This window comes from Alligator mississippiensis, chromosome 6, assembly GCF_030867095.1.
Source record: "Alligator mississippiensis isolate rAllMis1 chromosome 6, rAllMis1, whole genome shotgun sequence".
Classification (NCBI taxonomy): Eukaryota; Metazoa; Chordata; order Crocodylia; family Alligatoridae; genus Alligator; species Alligator mississippiensis.
In genome coordinates this window covers 75,721,780-75,738,061 of record NC_081829.1, presented here as the reverse complement: position 1 = coordinate 75,738,061, position 16,282 = coordinate 75,721,780, and the positions used below count along the sequence as shown (strand labels likewise).

Genomic DNA, 16,282 nt, shown 5'->3' with positions numbered 1-16,282 from the left:
ACTTATCTTGTGTCATGGGACAGTATGGTACATACTTCTTTGGTTCCTAGGCTGTGTGTCCTTGTTGTGTTAGACAACCTGTCTGCCTTGAAGGCTATGTTCTCGTGGTATGGCATGCTCCCCTCAATTCTCAGGCTGTGTTCATTTGTTGGCCTTGTTGTGCTAGACAGCCCATGTTTTCAGGATCATGAGAAGCTGTGTGCGTGTCTCCCGAGTTCTTCAGAAATCCATTTAACCCCTGCTGCCCACCTTGAACCCTTATAATGCATATATCTATACCTATAAGCCAATTCCCAAAAAACAGGCCTTTAAATACCATTTCTAAGCCAACTGATCTTACAGCTGCACCTCCAGAAATGTTATATATCTCATCTAGTGCACCAAATGCCCTGATGGAAAGTACATAGGAGAGACCAAACAATAACTGTGACCCAGAATGAATACACACCGGGCATCTATTAAAGATAACACCCAATTATCAGTGAGGGCACATTTCTCACAAGAAAACCACTCTCTCTCCAATCTCTCAGTCCTGATCCTCAAAGGGAATTTACAAAACACTTTTCGCAGACAAGCCTATGAACTTCACTTCATCAACCTCATCAATACAAAAACTCATGGACTCAATATAGACACTGGATTTCTGACACACTGTATCCTGCCTGATATCTGACTCCCCAGGTACCTCTCCACTTTTACCTGCTTCACCCCGCTTCTCCCCTCCCTCTCAGCCTGCCTCTCACCCAGATGCCTCAATTTACTTTTTCACTGACTGGCTTTCTTGCATGCACAGCCTCTGGCTTCTTTATTATTCATTCCATCCAGGAAGAGTGCGCACACCAACTGCAGATGCTTCTTCAGCCTGGTGAAGGTTTTTTAAAGCCAAAAGCTTGCCAAGATATATTTCTCCAACTATTCAGCTGGTCTAATAAAAGATATCACTTTGACCCAAAGAGCCTTGTCTACCTTGTGTGTGTTAAGGCAGAGTGGGATGAATGCAGTAGGGATGGCAGCCTGTAACAGGGGGCCTTCCCGGTGCTGATTAGATCTCAGTCCACCCACCTGTTTTTGGGCCAACCTCCTGCCCCTCTTTGGCCTCCCGTGCCTTGATGGAAAACTCATTCAGATGTTACCCAAGGGGGAGGCTGCCCGTTTAGGCCTCTGATGTCTAGGGGCAATATCCATTTCGCAGCTCCATACCTCCCCTACACTGAGGCCTATGTCTCACAGATGGCATCCTTCACCTCCTCAAGCTGTGGTCCTCTCTCTGGGACCTTTACCCATGTGTAATATATGTAATATATATTGTGCTTTCCTGCACAGTGATGACACACTGACAGGGAAAACACAGAATTCATTTTTGTTTTTGTTTTGTTTTTGTTGGGGGTTTTTTGGGGGGGGGAGGCGGGGGAGACAGGTTAACAAGAACAAATAAGAGGATTTTGGGAGAAGAATAAGCTGAAAGGACTGAATAACATTGCCTACGGATTGTGGGCAAGGGTAAACAGGAAAAGACTGGATAGAACTTGGTGGCAAGAGACTACCTACTACCAAGCCAGAGCCCTTCAGACGCTGCTACTTCTGCAACAGAGACAGACAGCTCACGGAAGGCACATAGATGAGTTCACACACAGCCTTATATGTTGTTTCTACGTCCTTCCCCCAGAGCACTGTGATTGGAAGGGAACTCAGGGAAAGACCACAATCAATGGCCAGCTACAGATGTCAATATCAGAGCAGTCTTCCCCACTCCCCCGCCTTCTCAGTTTCTGTTCCCTGAATGTCTGCCTTCCGAATCTACGAATCTTATCCAAATCAATTTGGAGGCTTTGATTCAATTCAGAGCTTTTATTGGGTCTCTCAATTCAATTCGGATTCAGAGATTTGGCTGCCGAATCAAGTCGAATTTCCTCCAAAATGAATCAGCTACCAAAGTTTTGCACAGCCCTACTTACAATCCTTTAGCTGGCCCAGGATTTGGTCATCACTGCTGATGAAAATCAGAGGGAACAGATTGCTCACAACAGTGTTGCTGTATTTACAGAATTTTAGGGATATATGGTGCTTTTCAGATCTACAGCCCCATCTCAAGAAGTTTGCACCTCTAGATCTCAAGTGTAAGATCTCAATTTTGCATAAGGATCCAGTAGGGAAGATTATGTGGACTTCAATTTGGAGCCAATCATGAAAATATAAAAGTGTCAGCTATCCCCTTAATTGCAACTGGACTTCACATACTAGTAAATGTAAACAGGCGTGCATTTGCATGATCAGACCACTAGTTCTATACAAGGTCACCTAACCAGATATATAAGATATATTCCTGATATACAAGCATAGCAATGTACAATAAAGGTGCTTGTGGGTGAGGTTGGAATGCAAGACAAAAAAAAAAAAACAACACTCAGAGAACTAGAATTACAAAAGAAATGTTTTTATATATGCATGTCTTGTTGCTACTTCCTTGCAGTTGCTTTTTATGTTTAGAGATTGAGAGAGCAGAGCCAGTGAAGAGTACAGGTGTAACAGAATGAAAGCACGAGAGAGACAATGTAGGGAACTCAAATGATTTCCACCGTTTGGCTAGCTAATAGAGCATGTGTTGAGGCAATATCCTACCATAACTTACTTGTAAAGGCATGTTACAGATCCTGGTTTTGCTTCCAATCAAGGGATGACTGACTCATTGCAGCTCAGTAGATGGTAAGAGCTCATGCATTTTATTTTGTGAGCTTCAGCCCACAAAAGCTTGTACTATCTCGCTATTACACTCTGGTTAGTCTTATAAGGTACAAATCTGCTCTGCTTTCTACTCAACACCAGTGGGCTGTCAGCCAGGTTAAATCAGGGGTTGTCAACCAGGGGTATGTGTACCCCTGGGGGTATCTGGACTGGTCCTAGGGGGTACATGCAGGCAGGCAGGGACAGAGGGCTGCAGGGCTGGGGCGGGTGAGGCTGGTGGCACCCCTCTGCAGAGTGGGGAAGCTCGCACGCGGCCACAACACCAGCCCAGTGAGCTTCCCCACCCCACAGAGGTGAGGGATATGTTTAAGGATATATATTTTAGGGATAGAGGGGTGCTGCTGCCCTCACCCCAGCCCCAGTCCTGCTCCTGGGAGGCGGCAACACTTCATCCCCCCTCCCCCCCCAAGCACCGTCCCTGCCTCCTGCTCCAAGTTCAACCGTGCCCCTCGCGCTCAGCGTCTGGCCCCCGGGTTACTCAGATTTAAAAAGGTTGAACACCCCTGGGTTAAGTCATAAAATTGGAGAGAAGCAGGACGGTGGCAGCGGTGTGGGCAGCGCCTTTTCGCAGGGGTGCACCCGCGTGCAATCCCGTGCACCCCCTATGCCTCGCCAATGCCCTTTAGTCTACCACAACCATCACGTAGCCGTAACCCAGCACCCTCAAAGCCCCGCCCGCACAGCAGCCAACCCGGCTTCAACTCCCTGTCCAAATACTTCATGTCTGCGCGAGGGCGATGCCCGCAGAGCAAGCACGTTGAGGAAGCAGGTGTTTTTCCTGAAGGCCACACGGGCTGCAGTGCTCGAGAGCCCAGACAGCGCCTGTCCCCGTCGCAGAGCCGCCTTACGGGAGCGCTCCCCGCGCAGGTTTCAGGGTCCGGCCCCGCAGCGAGGTGGCCGCCCTGCTCCGGGGGAGCCGGGAGTGAGCCCACGCGGGTCCCGTCTCCTCCTCCGCCGGGTGCTGCCATCGCAGCGGGGCTGGGCCGGGCCGGGCCGGGTCTGTGAGGGGACGCGTCCCGCGCTGACGGAGGCCCGGGCCTGGCGGTGCCGCCCTCGTCCCGTCCACCCGGCCGCGCTCCGCCGCCCTCGAGCGAGGCCCCTCCGCGCAGCGCGGCCGGGCCCGCTGCTCCCCCGCCGCCCAGCCCCGCGGCGGCCCGGCCCTGCCCTGCCCTGCCCTGCCCGGCTCCGCCGCCCTCCCCGGGGGAGGCCGCGGGATGACGTCACCGGATCAGGCCGACCGGCAATGGGCGCCATTTTGAAACCCCGAAACCTCTGGCGGCTGCAGCGGAGTGCGGCGGCGGCGGTTCTGACCCGGCCCCGGCCGGCGCCTCCCCCTCGCGGGCCCCGCAGCCCCCTGCCCCCGCCCCACGGGCACCGCGCGACATGGCAGGTGAGGGGCGCGCACGCCGCGGCCTCCGGGGCCCGGGCCTAGGGCAGGGGCCGGGGGTGGCGGGGCCGGGCCGGGCACTCCCCCTTCAGCGCCCTCCTCTCCTCTCCTCTCCCCGCAGGGGTGGCAGGAGGCGGCGGCGGCAACGACTTCCAGTGGTGCTTCTCCCAGGTGAAGGGGGCCATCGACGAAGACGTGGCGGAAGGTAAGAGCCGGGCGCCCGCTCCTGGCGGAGCAATGACTAAGCTCGTGTCTGCGCCGTGCGGAGCCGCGCTCCTGGCAGGCTGGCGCCGGGGGCCGGAGGCGGCTTCCTCCTCCGCTGCCTCCGGGATCGCCCGGGAGAGCGGGGCTGACCGGGGCGGGGGCACGCATGGAGGCTGCCACCTCTGCCAGGCTCCGCTCTGATGCGTCCTCGGGAGAGGCTCCGTCTGCAAGCACAGCTGGGAGTCGCCTTGTGGCAATGGAGGATTTGCTGCTTTCTCCTTTGCAAGCCGCAGGTCGCAGAGGATAGGCCCCTCTTGGGAGTGCAGTTGGGGAACAGGAGTCTGCCTTGGCTCTTGACAAGAGCGAGGACATCAGGTGTTTAAAAAACAGGCAGTGTTGAGGCAGGTGATCTTGCTGTACTAGTGAGAGTTGCCATTTCAGTTTCTTTCTAAGCCTCCCACCTTGGTGCTAGGCTGGTTTGGGTTTGCGGTGGTGAAGCTGCACGGAGCTCACGACCTCTCATCGCATTGATTCACATTTTTACTGTATTAAGCGAAAGCAGTGTTTCCATAACCTGCAAATACATCTTCAGTATCTCTTGCTTGTCTTTAGGAAAGGTTTTGTTCTTATCGTTGTCCATGACGCATGAATTAAACATTGCAGGTTACTTTGAGAGATTTGGTGGGGGGGGTTCATTTGGGGAAGAAAGCACAGTCAAAAATGATTGGCATGGGAGGAGATGTGGAGATTGCTACTGATTTTTCATTTGGTGATTGTCATCTTGAGTGATTAGTTCTCTACTTTTTCCTAAATATCTAAACTTTCTGGAATTCCTGTTTAAATTATATATGCTACTAAGGTTTTCATGCTTGCAGTGGTCCTCATTTCCTAACATCTCTTTTCTTTCTAAAAGCTTAAAGAGCCTTCTTCACATATCTTGCAAAGCAGTCATGGCAAGATATTTTGCACACTTATATTATTCTCAAGTCACTGTTTATTTACTTTCTGAGCTACCAGTATGTCTTACTTCTGTTTATAATGCCATTCCATGTGGAAGAACTTATGTTAGCAAAGACCCAACAAACATCCAAGAGTGGTGTTTAGAAAGCTCCATTCATTGATGTAGTCATTAGTGATGGAGAATTGTATAGCTCTAAAAATAATATTCATTCTCAGCATTATGTTATGACTGCATGTTCTTTGACTGTGGAATTGATATTAAGTACCTATTCAATCAATGGGGGTTTCTGTCCTAAGTAAAAATTGCATATTTAGGGTGTGTGGCCTGATTCACTTTAGGGTTGTAAGCTGTATGGAATCTGACAGGGATCTTTGGCTCACTGCCCACGTAACAGCTGGCTAGTTCAGTCCAAAAATAGGTAGTACTACCAGCATTGGAAAGATGCAGGCAGCCAGGTCTCCAGGGTAATGCATTGGTTCAGCATATTTCTGGGCAGTCTCCACCAGTATTGTTCCTAATTGGCTCCATTTACAAGCTAAAACTGCCTTCCTGTGATTGAACTCAAAAGCAGTGGGGGCCAACCATTTTGACATGTGTGCCACAAATTCCCCCTGTACCCTCCCTGGCTCTAGAGGATAATTGTGGTGCACAGTGAACCTGCCTTATGAGTGGATCTCCCGCACTGATCCCTTTTCCCTTAGTCTGTGTTTTCTGCTCCCTGCCCTTTGTTTCATGTGGAAGCTGCCCATGCTACTTGTAGCACAAGTGCTGCAACTTGGCCACTTTTGTCTTAGAGCAGGGCTGTCCAACTGGTGATCCATAGGCTGCATGCAGCTTGTGAGGGATTAATGTTTGGCTCCTGGGTTCTCTCTCGGCTGCTGCTTTCCCTATCAGACCAGTCTGGGTTCCCCCCCCGCCCCCCGCTTCCTCCCCTGGCTGTGACTTCTTGCCTGTGCCCCAAGGAGTGGGGCAGTGTGGCTACAGAGGGAGTTGAGGGTGAGTTGTGGGCTGGGAGGGAAGGAGTTATATCTGCAGAGTATAGCAGTAAAGGGGGATGCCCACACAGGTGTGTGTTGCAAGGGAGGAACAGAATTGTGCTCATGTACCTACCTGCACAGCGCAGCAATAGGAGGGGGTGCCCATGTGGATGTATGTTTCAGTGGTGGATGGGAGGGAGCATTTACACAGCACGCATGGTGAAGCCTGCACAGTGTGGTGCCCCTGGGGCGTGTGGCCCTCAGGGGCTTAGAAGCTGGACAGCCTTGGACCCCGTGCATATGGTGCATACTGAATCTGCCTCACAAGCAAATGTCACTGAGACACATCTGTCAACTTTGGTGTAGGATCTACCTTCCCAGTTACTATTTTTGTGAGTTGAAACCAGTATTTATAGAAATTTGTTGATGTGGTGTTTCAGTCAGCTAGAGTTCCTTTTTTTTTGGCTCAAATTTCTAATTTAATTCCATTTGTTCACAAATTGTGATTTTTTTCCCCCCCCCCTACATAGTAAATGAAGGTATCAAATGCATCTCTTTAAGGGCATCTTAAATAATCTTTTTTATGAAAAGCATGGCATTCAGATGAGAGGCTGTATCATTAGCTCTTTACCAATTAATAGCCCCTGTTAACATTTATTTTTATGAAATTATTAGGGTATAATCCTTAATTTTTATGGAAATTGTGGGTGAAGTCCAAATGACCTATAAAATGTCAATGGAAAAAATAGAGTATCCTGGTACTGCACGGCCGTAGAAGTGGATTCTGTTAATTTGGAATCTTTAAAATTGTAATTTGCTACCAAGATAGAGTCTTGCTTCTAACTTCTTGCTAACTTGTTTCTAGATGCCTTCTATAAGGCAAAAACTAATGTTCTGTGACTCGCAGTAGTGATTTGGGGAAAATAATAGGGTCTTTCTCCTGTAAAAGATAACCCAGTAGATTTTTTTTGATACTGTACAAAACCTTTTGCACACTAATCAATTCCATTCATTTTTTTTGAACAGCCAATATTTGTAAAGTCAAGCACTTTTTTTTTTTCCTAAGAGGGGATTTTTAATTACATTTTTCATTTTCTCTTGGCTTTTGCCACTTATGATGTTTTTTCCTGTCATCTTTTGTTTTTAAGTGGGATGTGCAAATGACAGCTGGATCTCTTGTCTTGAATTGTGTTAGTGTTTCTCTTCATTCTTCTGAAATTTACTGGAGTCTGACTGCACATGTAAGGAAGGTTGTTGCACTGTTGGATCCCAGAACTAGGTTGTGTCCTTGATTGCTGAAACATAAGGTTTAAATGCAATCTTTCACTGAACTATCAACATAAACTTGTTTGGTACACTTGAAATAGAGTAGTATTGGCAACATAACTAATATCCAAGAGTCCTCTGTCACTGTCTGTAGTCCTACAGTAGTTCTTTATCCATTTTTTGTTGTATGGAAAGGGAAAAATGGAGGAAGCATTATCAATAAAGAAATCTGCAAATGACTGTATAAAGAAAATAAAAATTTCAGATGTACAAAGCACCCGTTTTTAATTCACTTGATAGTTACAAGTAAGTTTATTATAACAGGGTTTAGAAGGAAAAAACAATTGGAAAATATGATTTTAGTTCTGCTTTACAGAAATACTGTTAACTTTAGAAGATTACATTCAACACTTATTTCTGTGCATTGTGTTAATGTAAGGAAAATGCTATTAGGATTGTTACTGTCTCCTCATACAGTTACAATTACACGCAAAAGCTCCATTGCCAAATTTAGTCTTTAACTGTTTGAGGTTTCTTGCCTCTTCTAGAAGTTGCCTCTGCTGAAACGGGCATTTGAATGAATCACTTTTTTTTTTTAAGAGATTAGAATAGTAGTATATGTCGAAATGCAGTATTTTGAGAGTCAGAATGGCTATGTTAGTGATGAATTTATTAAATGTATTGCTTACAGAAAGATTAGATATTGCAGAAGGACAGGATTAAGGAAGAAGACTGAACAAGAATAGGATACAAGGAGGAATTTGGAGAGCACTGAAATGTGTTGTTAAATGTAATAAAGTTATGCTAATTAAAATTAATTAATACTTCTAAATTGTAGTTTCTTATTTTCAGGGAACATGCATGTGAAAATTGGATTAACTAAACATATAAAATTATCTTCTCATCATAAATTTCACTTTAAATATGTTTCAGCTAGATCGATATCTTGTAATGTTTTCAATAAAAAAAAACAGTCTGTCAATAGGCAAAATACTAAATTAATTCTTAAAAAACAAAATGCCAAACTGTGGTCTAGCCACAGCAATTCCACTTCATTCAAGAAGAAGCTTGTTTATTATCCCTCTTAGATGAACGTTAATCCATTGTATGTATCAGCATGATGATATATTCAGATCTTCGAGGTCAAAAGCCATGGCCACGTTCCCTAATCACTTTCCAGTGTGATTAATGGAATAATGTTTATAATTTTAAAATATGTCTAGCCAGTACCACAGATCTTTTGATTCAGTTTTACTGGTGACTAGCCAGGGATCTATTGAAATATTGGAAATAATCTGATACTTGTGAGCCAGACAACTTGTATGTACTTGATTTTTTTTTTTATTTTTTATTTTTTTTGGAGAAGTTTGCTAATGCTGTTAACACTTTGGTTCATTCGTTTTCCTTAAAAGCAGTATGTGCGTGCACACGCGTGCATGCATGGAGCACTATTTAAAGTTCAATAGGGGCCACCTGAATGCAGTATTTTGTAAAATCAGAACTTCAGTTTTTGTAGTAAGCTTAAATATGAGAGTGCAATTAAAATGAAGTGGTCACTAACTTCTTAAAGTCCATGTATTGTCTGATATTATTGGACTTTCCACATATGTTTAGATCAGTGGTTCCTAACCTCATTAGACTTGTAACATCTCTTGGAATATAACCACCTTTTAGTTTTCTTTTGACTATGCAAAAGTAATACAGCAATTTTCTGCTGCAAGGAACTCAAAGACCACAGCAGGGTTTTTTTGACTCTGTGGATTCCTGTTTGAAATGTTTAGGTTTATTTTATGAATTATGTAGGTGTTTGCACATGCAACAGTGCTAACATTGCATGGTACCCTGTGGCACTTCTGAAAGGATCTCAAGGAACTCTGGGGTGTCATGGTACCCTGGCTGGTTTAGATACGAGAGACAGTTTTAAGGTTAGAGCAATATTGCTGAGAAGTTCTTCCACCAGACACAAGATCATTGATAACGTTGCTGGGTTAAATGACTCTCACCTTACTGTTACCATCATTTTCACAGGTTTACTGAGAGATTGCTTTCTTATTTTATGGCTTGCCATTGTGCATAGCACTCTACAAAAAGAAAGAAAACTATAGTATAATAAAAAGTTATTTTAGACTGTAATCTGATCATTGCTTTATTGGTTCTGTTTAACTGATACGGAAAGCTTCTAATGGTAAAGCTTTTTTAAAACAATAATTGATTTTAAAATGTTTCACACTGTTCAGGGATTAGCTGTCTTATTCTCATAGATGTTAACAAGGCTAAATCCTGCTTGATTACACTATTAAAATTATCCTCTAATGGAGAGTGTAACTGTTAAACATTTATCTCACTGGAATTGGTTTGCCATTTTTGGGTCACCAAGTTTTTTTCCATTTTCAGAAGAATTTTAATGGTAAGACGAAAAAACAGCTCCTGTTTTGCCAGCCTTAAAATTTCAAATGTATATGATAGTAACTGTAATTATATTACCTACATTTACTCTGATCCTTCAAATCCTTTACCTGCCCTCTGCTCTCTAATCCATTTCCAGCAGGACTGTTGGTGAATAGTCCAAAGACCACTCTTACCCACAACATAGAATTCCCTGAAAATGCACTGCTCTGAGCAAGACAGCAACTAACCTTCAGTTCTACAGATAGCATCTTTTTAAATTCTAGTACTTTACAGCCTGTAAAGACCAGAAACTGAACTTTGCCATTAGAAAGGGAGAAAATAACATCTTAAAAGTAAATATGTTTGTCACTAGTAATTAGCAGGCTTTAAATCAGCTTGTCGTGTGTGGGAACAGCTGCTTTAGAGGTTTCTAGTTGGTTTCATTTTCCCTTAACAGTCTGTACAGTGAATTTTCTAATGTTGAGAGAGAACTTACAAGTGAATTATATGTAAAGTAATGTTTTTATGTAAAGTATTTTTAACAATATTTAGGGAGTCCTAAAGATTTGTAATGGACGTGCACGTTTAGAATAGTGTCAAGGTTTTACTGGAATTAACTTGATTTTTATTTTGCTTCTGACCAGCCAAGTAAAGTAACATGGTCAACACAAATATAAGCCAGTAATCTTTATTGCACCACCATGTATTTATTATTTTCCTCTATGGCATGGGGTTTTCAACATTTTTTTAGTAAGTGTCCCCCCAGCGGCTGGGGAGGGCGAAAGTGGGGGTAGCACGTGGCTGGACGCGGGCACACGAGTGGCATGTAGCTGGACACAGAGCGGCAGCAATGTGGGCTAGTAGGTGACAGTGGCTGCGTGTAAGCTCCCCCCTCTTCCCCCCCACCCCATCCCCCGCATCCAGCTGGCCTGGCAGGGCCTGTGTGGCCCACAAAGGGGTGCTGCTGCCCTCACCCTGCCCCGTCCCTGCTCCTGGGAGGCGGTGGCATCAGGTTGTGGGTTACCATCATATACATTTGAAATTTTAAGCCTGGCAAAACAGGAGCTCTATCCCCATCTGCCAGCATGTACCCCCTAGGGCCTTCCCAAGTACCCCCTGCATTTGGGGACTGACAACCCCTGCTTTATGGTGTTCAAGTTCATAATGGGGGGCAGGGGGAGTGTGGCTTGGGATAAGGAAGTTTTGGCATTTAATAGAGAAACCTTTGAAAACTAAAATTCTCTGAGAGATGGAAGTAGGTGCTATTACTAGATGGAAGGCTTGGGGCTTACTTTTAAATTCTAAGGGAAAACGAGATGGTTGAGTTTTGTCTTGCAGGTTTTTTTGCCTTTTTCTTTTTCTTATTGGAAGATGATAAGAGGGCATTAGGACATATGGGAGATGTTGGAGAATAGCGATTCAGAAATCTATTGTTCCACTTTAGCCTGCCAAGCAAACTTTTGTTTCCTGTGTTTTTCTTTTCAATAAAGCAGCTATGCAAAGTAAAGTTAGGAAACAACTACAGAGGGCAGATCTTTAGAATAAGGAAGAGAAAGCAGACTATGGGAAAATGGAAGTAAGGTTTTGAGTCTAAATAAGAAAAGAAATTCTACAAGGGTAGGAGATGACTTGAGTTGTAAGAGAAAATTAATATTAATATACATTAATATTGTTTAATTATATATTTCATTCCTTTTGTTGCTGCCAAAAATGGTATTTCAATCAAATATATGGTCTAGTTCATGAAGAAGTAATAAATAGTATAGGATGCAAAATGAAGAATACTTGTGGAAGAAAATTGCAAGAGCAGATTTGAAAAGAAGTTGTGGAAATACGGAAGTTATAAGTTTCTGAAACATTTGTAATCTTGTTTTGTTAGCATAGAAAGTTATTGCAGTCTCCCAACTCAACTCTTGCAAAGAAAAATATTGGTTGTTACCTTGAACAGACTGGGAAGAGCAGTAGTAGGTTGTATAAAGACCGTGCGTGATGTTATTGTCTGTGCTGATATGGTTTTTCCTCCTGTCTGCACTGCTGATCATGTTCTTGAATTTTTCCTTTTTTCTTTCACATAACTTAAAATACGCGTACTTTTCTATATTTTAATCTGTGTTAAGTTACATCATGGTAAAAGCCTAATGAAAACTATGCAGTTGTATCATTAACCTTTGTTCACTGGATTTTTTAGAGTGCAAGTTTGTGTTTCTTTGAAAGTTGCCATCATTTAACTAAAGGTGTGGCTTTTAAACCAGTTTTACTTAAATCAAATAAACACCTTTTATGGAGGTTCTCTTTTTTGGATTTAGTTACACCTGTTAATAGATTTAAACTCAACAGAAATACATGCCCATCTTGCATTTTTGCACATGTTTAACTACTCAGCTGAGCCACCACCTGCCTCAGGTTGGTGTTAAAATCCAGGACAAAGGCGGAGTCCCCTCCCCCCCCCAATGTTGAATGAGGGAAAAGCTTTGCCTTGTTATTGAGTAAATATGATATATGGACAATTTGAAAGAGTAATAACAGGTGGTTCTTGTGATTATAGGGACAGTAATGTTAAACGGTTTAAAATCTGTGTAAATTTTATATGGCTCATTCTAGAAAGTTGTATTTTTTGTTTTTTGGTGGTTTTTGGTAGAACATTTACCTTTGATTCAGAACGAAGCAGTCTTTAGGAGACAGCTTTACCAAAGCATATAAGGAGGCAAGATAAGCTTTCATAGTATAGGCTGGTTGCAACTTTAACTATGAAGAACCTTGTCCTCCTATGATATTATGCATGAACTTTGCAGGCTACCTACACAATGAAGTTCTTTTTTTTCATTGAAAAGAATTGGGATATGTGTATGGACAGATAGAAAAATTATACCCCTTAACTCAGTAGAGGCTGTGTATAAACGTTCATTCTAACCTTGAACATTTTCCACTGCTAGAAATGACACTGGGAGAGGGAACAGTACAGACATTCATTCTGCAACTGCCTCCTCTCCATTGCTCTTTGTGTCTTCCGCAGTCTGGGTCTTCCCATTCTGGGGAAAGTGTGGGCTGCTCCATTCCTCCTGTTCCCATTTGCACTAGAACAACAGGGTAAAGCTCTGTCTGCTTCTTACACCGGGAACTCCAGAGTGAGAAGCAGGCAGGGTGTAGCTGGCAGCTGTGCCTCCCCTCACATTCCCTCATAGTCTGTGGGGCTGCCCCCTGCACCTTCTCCAGACCAGTGTCCCTAGTCTTGGGAAGGCATAGGAGGCTTTCCTCTAGCTCCACTACTCTTCTCCCCAAGAAAAAGCCCCGGGAAAATGTGAGGATGTTCACTCGCCCAGGAGTGATTTAACCTTGGTTTCCAGGTTATTTTTCTCCCATTTTTGCTACGGAAGAAAAAGCTTGAATATTTGTAATCTTGTGGTTTCTACCAGGAAAACAATGATTATCCCAGTACAAACTGAACATCTGTACGTAGAATGTGGACTGATAAATAAATTCTAGTTATCACAAGGCTGAGAGTGTGTACATCGAATTTTAATACTGCATTGTCGTTTGAGCTGCCAAGCAAGATCTGTGTCGGTATGTTATTACAAAGGCAGTCATTTAAAATTTTGCAGTATACAGTTAATGAAGATGAGTCCCGTTTGTAGTGTTTGTGGTGGTGTATTGTTCAGGATCCTGAACTGGTGCTTTTTAGAGGTGCACTGATTGATCCAATATTGGAAATCAGCCTGATGTGGCTGGTAATTTGGCCAATAAATGTCCGTGTGTGCCTGCAGCCACATCACAGCACGTAGCAGCAATGAACACAGCCCGGCAGCTTGTAGAATTGCATCCAGCTGGTAAGTCTGTAGTGGTTGAAGAGGAGTGGGGAGGGAAGAGGCATGGGGGGACAGCTCAAAGCTCCCTGTGTTGAGGGAGGGAGTGGGGCTGGGGCCAGGGCCTGCCCTCCCCCATGCCCCCCCTCCATGCCGTCCTGGGGTACATGCAGTGGCAGGAGCCGCTCCCCCTGGATGAGCTGCAGCTCTATCCTGTGCTCCACTCTGGCTGGGCAGTGCCTACACCAGCCTCACTCCCTCCCTCACTGCAGGGAGCATTGATCTGCCTTCCTCTCCCCTTTCCTCCCCCCTCCACTTCCATCACAACAGACTTACTAGCTGGATGCAGTTGTATTGGAAATCAGATCAGTGTTGGCCAATATGCCTCCTTAAAAATCGGCTATCGGTATCAGCCCCCAAAATCTCTATCAGTGCACCCCTAGTCCTTTTAAGGGTAACTGACAAATTCCAAATTACTATCTGTGTTCCAGGATGGTTAGTTCCTTCCCTTTCTTGAGCCATCACATTGTAAAAATTTCCTTCGGTTACTTATACCTTTGATATCAGTGGTTCCCATCCTTTTTTTTTTCATGCCCTGTTGCTGAGAGTGGAGTGTGGCGGCGGTGGCCCAGGGGCAGGGGAGCTCCCGGCATGTGGCGCAGCCTATCTTCTCTGTTCAGTGCTGCCGGCATTGCCCCCACGACCCTCATTTGGGTTGCGACTTGGGGTTGGGAACTGCTGTTCTATATGAAGGTAGTTTGTTAGGTATGGACTTGTCAAGATATAAACCAGTGACAGGCTGTGAATTTACCGGGCATCATCTATTCCAGGGGTGGACTGTTATTTTGGCTAGAGGGCTACTTAATGGGTTTTGAGGACCCATTGAGGGCCACATTCTTCCCTTCCCTTCCCTTCCCTGCTGGAGTTGTAGTTCACCACAGCAGGCAGGCGGCAGCGTCAGTTGTTGATGCTGCCAGTAGGTTCAGGAGCTCAGATGGAAAACCTGGCAGCAGAGTTCACAGCTGATGCCGACGCTGACACCACCATCCTCCTGGCCAGTGGTGTTAGCTGTGGACCCAGGCAGGAGCTGCTGCCATGCCAGGTGGGTGGCTGCGTCAGCTGTTGGTGCAGCCATCAGATTCCGGAGCCCTGATGTGGAGCCTGCCAGCAATGTCCACAGCTGGCGCTGCTGCATGCCCAGAGTGGCAGCAGCACCTGCTTGGATCCATAGCTGATGCTGCCGGCAGGTTCTGGGTTGTGGCTCTGGGTGGGAGCTTCTACTGCACTGGGAGGGTGGTGGCGTCAGATATGGATGCAGCTGGCAGGTTCTGCATCCAGCCAGCCTACCAGCAGCATCCACAGCTGGCCCCTGCTGCAGTGGAAGCTCCACCCAGGTCCTCAGCTGATGTCTGATGCTGCTGGGAAGAAGCAATGCTGCCCACCCACCTGGCACCGTGCTGCCATTGGAGCCGCTGGCTACTCGTGGGCCAGATCCAATTGGTTGGCGGCCATCCACCCACAGACCGGATCAAATCTGTTGGTGGACCAGATTTGGCCTGCATGCCATATTTTGCCCACTTCCATGTATTCTGTAGTTCCTATTTGCATAAAGTTACCAGATTTGCCCGTCACCTTGGGGTGTGCTTATTTATTAGGGGTACGTTTCTGGGGTGTCTGTAATTCTATCTATGTGCTGCTTGTGTTCTTGTGTTTCTATATGGAGCTGTATCTATCCCTTCTGCAAGTCCTAACACCCAATGGAACTATGTTGCAGGACTGAGTTTCAATGGGGCTGGGTTCCTCCAGCCACCAAATCGGTCTCTCTCTCTCTCTTTCTCTCACACGCACACGACATGCCTGACCCAGCTGGGTTGATCAGCGTGTACAGGCTGATGCCCTCGAATTAATTCATTAAGGTAACAATAAAATGCCGTCAGACACAAGCACACAGGTGAACAGAATACCTCTGAATCAGGCTGGGTGTCCAGCTGACACCCTTGTAGACCAGCATTCAGTTCATTAGGGCATGTCTGAGCCAAACTGGGCCAGTCAGCCTATATAAGCTGATCCCCTTATGTGTCCCAATCTTTTGCCCTATATGTCCTAGTAGCGGTAGCCTCTTGATGAGCGAACCCACAGTATTTTGGGGCTTTACAGGGATCTTTGGCTTGGGTGAAAGAAGTGTTGCTGCAGAGTAAGTGGGGAAGGGGAAGTAGAGAAGGAAAAATACACCCGGTTATCACCAGTTGGACTATAAAAGTTATTTATTGCTAAGTATATGAAATTTATGATGGTACTAGTATTAATAGCCATGCAAGAAAAAATAAACAGAAACGAAAAAGAGAGAGAGGGAGAGCGCATGCGAGCTGGGATCTCACCATCCAAGTCACTTGGGTGTTTTGTTGTCAGGCAAAGTTCTTAGCACAATCTCTGAAAGTTAAACAGGTGACAGAAAGAGATGATCTGTTTACCCCAGCTTCTCAAGAACAACAGCGGATGGTGTCAAAGAGATTTGTCCCTCTTGAAGCCCACTGTTTGCTGCTTTACTGCTTTCTTA

At 45.3% G+C, this 16,282-nt stretch overlaps 1 protein-coding gene across 2 annotated transcripts in view; it reads left to right on the top strand.

The window, feature by feature from the left end:
• Positions 1 to 3,447: 3,447 nt before the first annotated feature.
• Positions 3,448 to 16,282, top strand: part of PPP2R2D (protein phosphatase 2 regulatory subunit Bdelta) — a 46,342-nt gene continuing 33,507 nt past the window's right edge. The window contains exons 1-2 of one of the 2 annotated variants that reach the window (XM_059730017.1): positions 3,448 to 3,511; positions 4,251 to 4,334. In XM_059730017.1, coding sequence (XP_059586000.1) covers positions 3,463 to 3,511; positions 4,251 to 4,334 — 133 coding nt within the window. In that variant the 5' untranslated portion in view covers positions 3,448 to 3,462. Of the gene's footprint in view, positions 3,512 to 3,548; positions 4,133 to 4,250; positions 4,335 to 16,282 lie in introns of those variants that run through there. The other variant, XM_006265017.4, reaches the window with a different exon arrangement.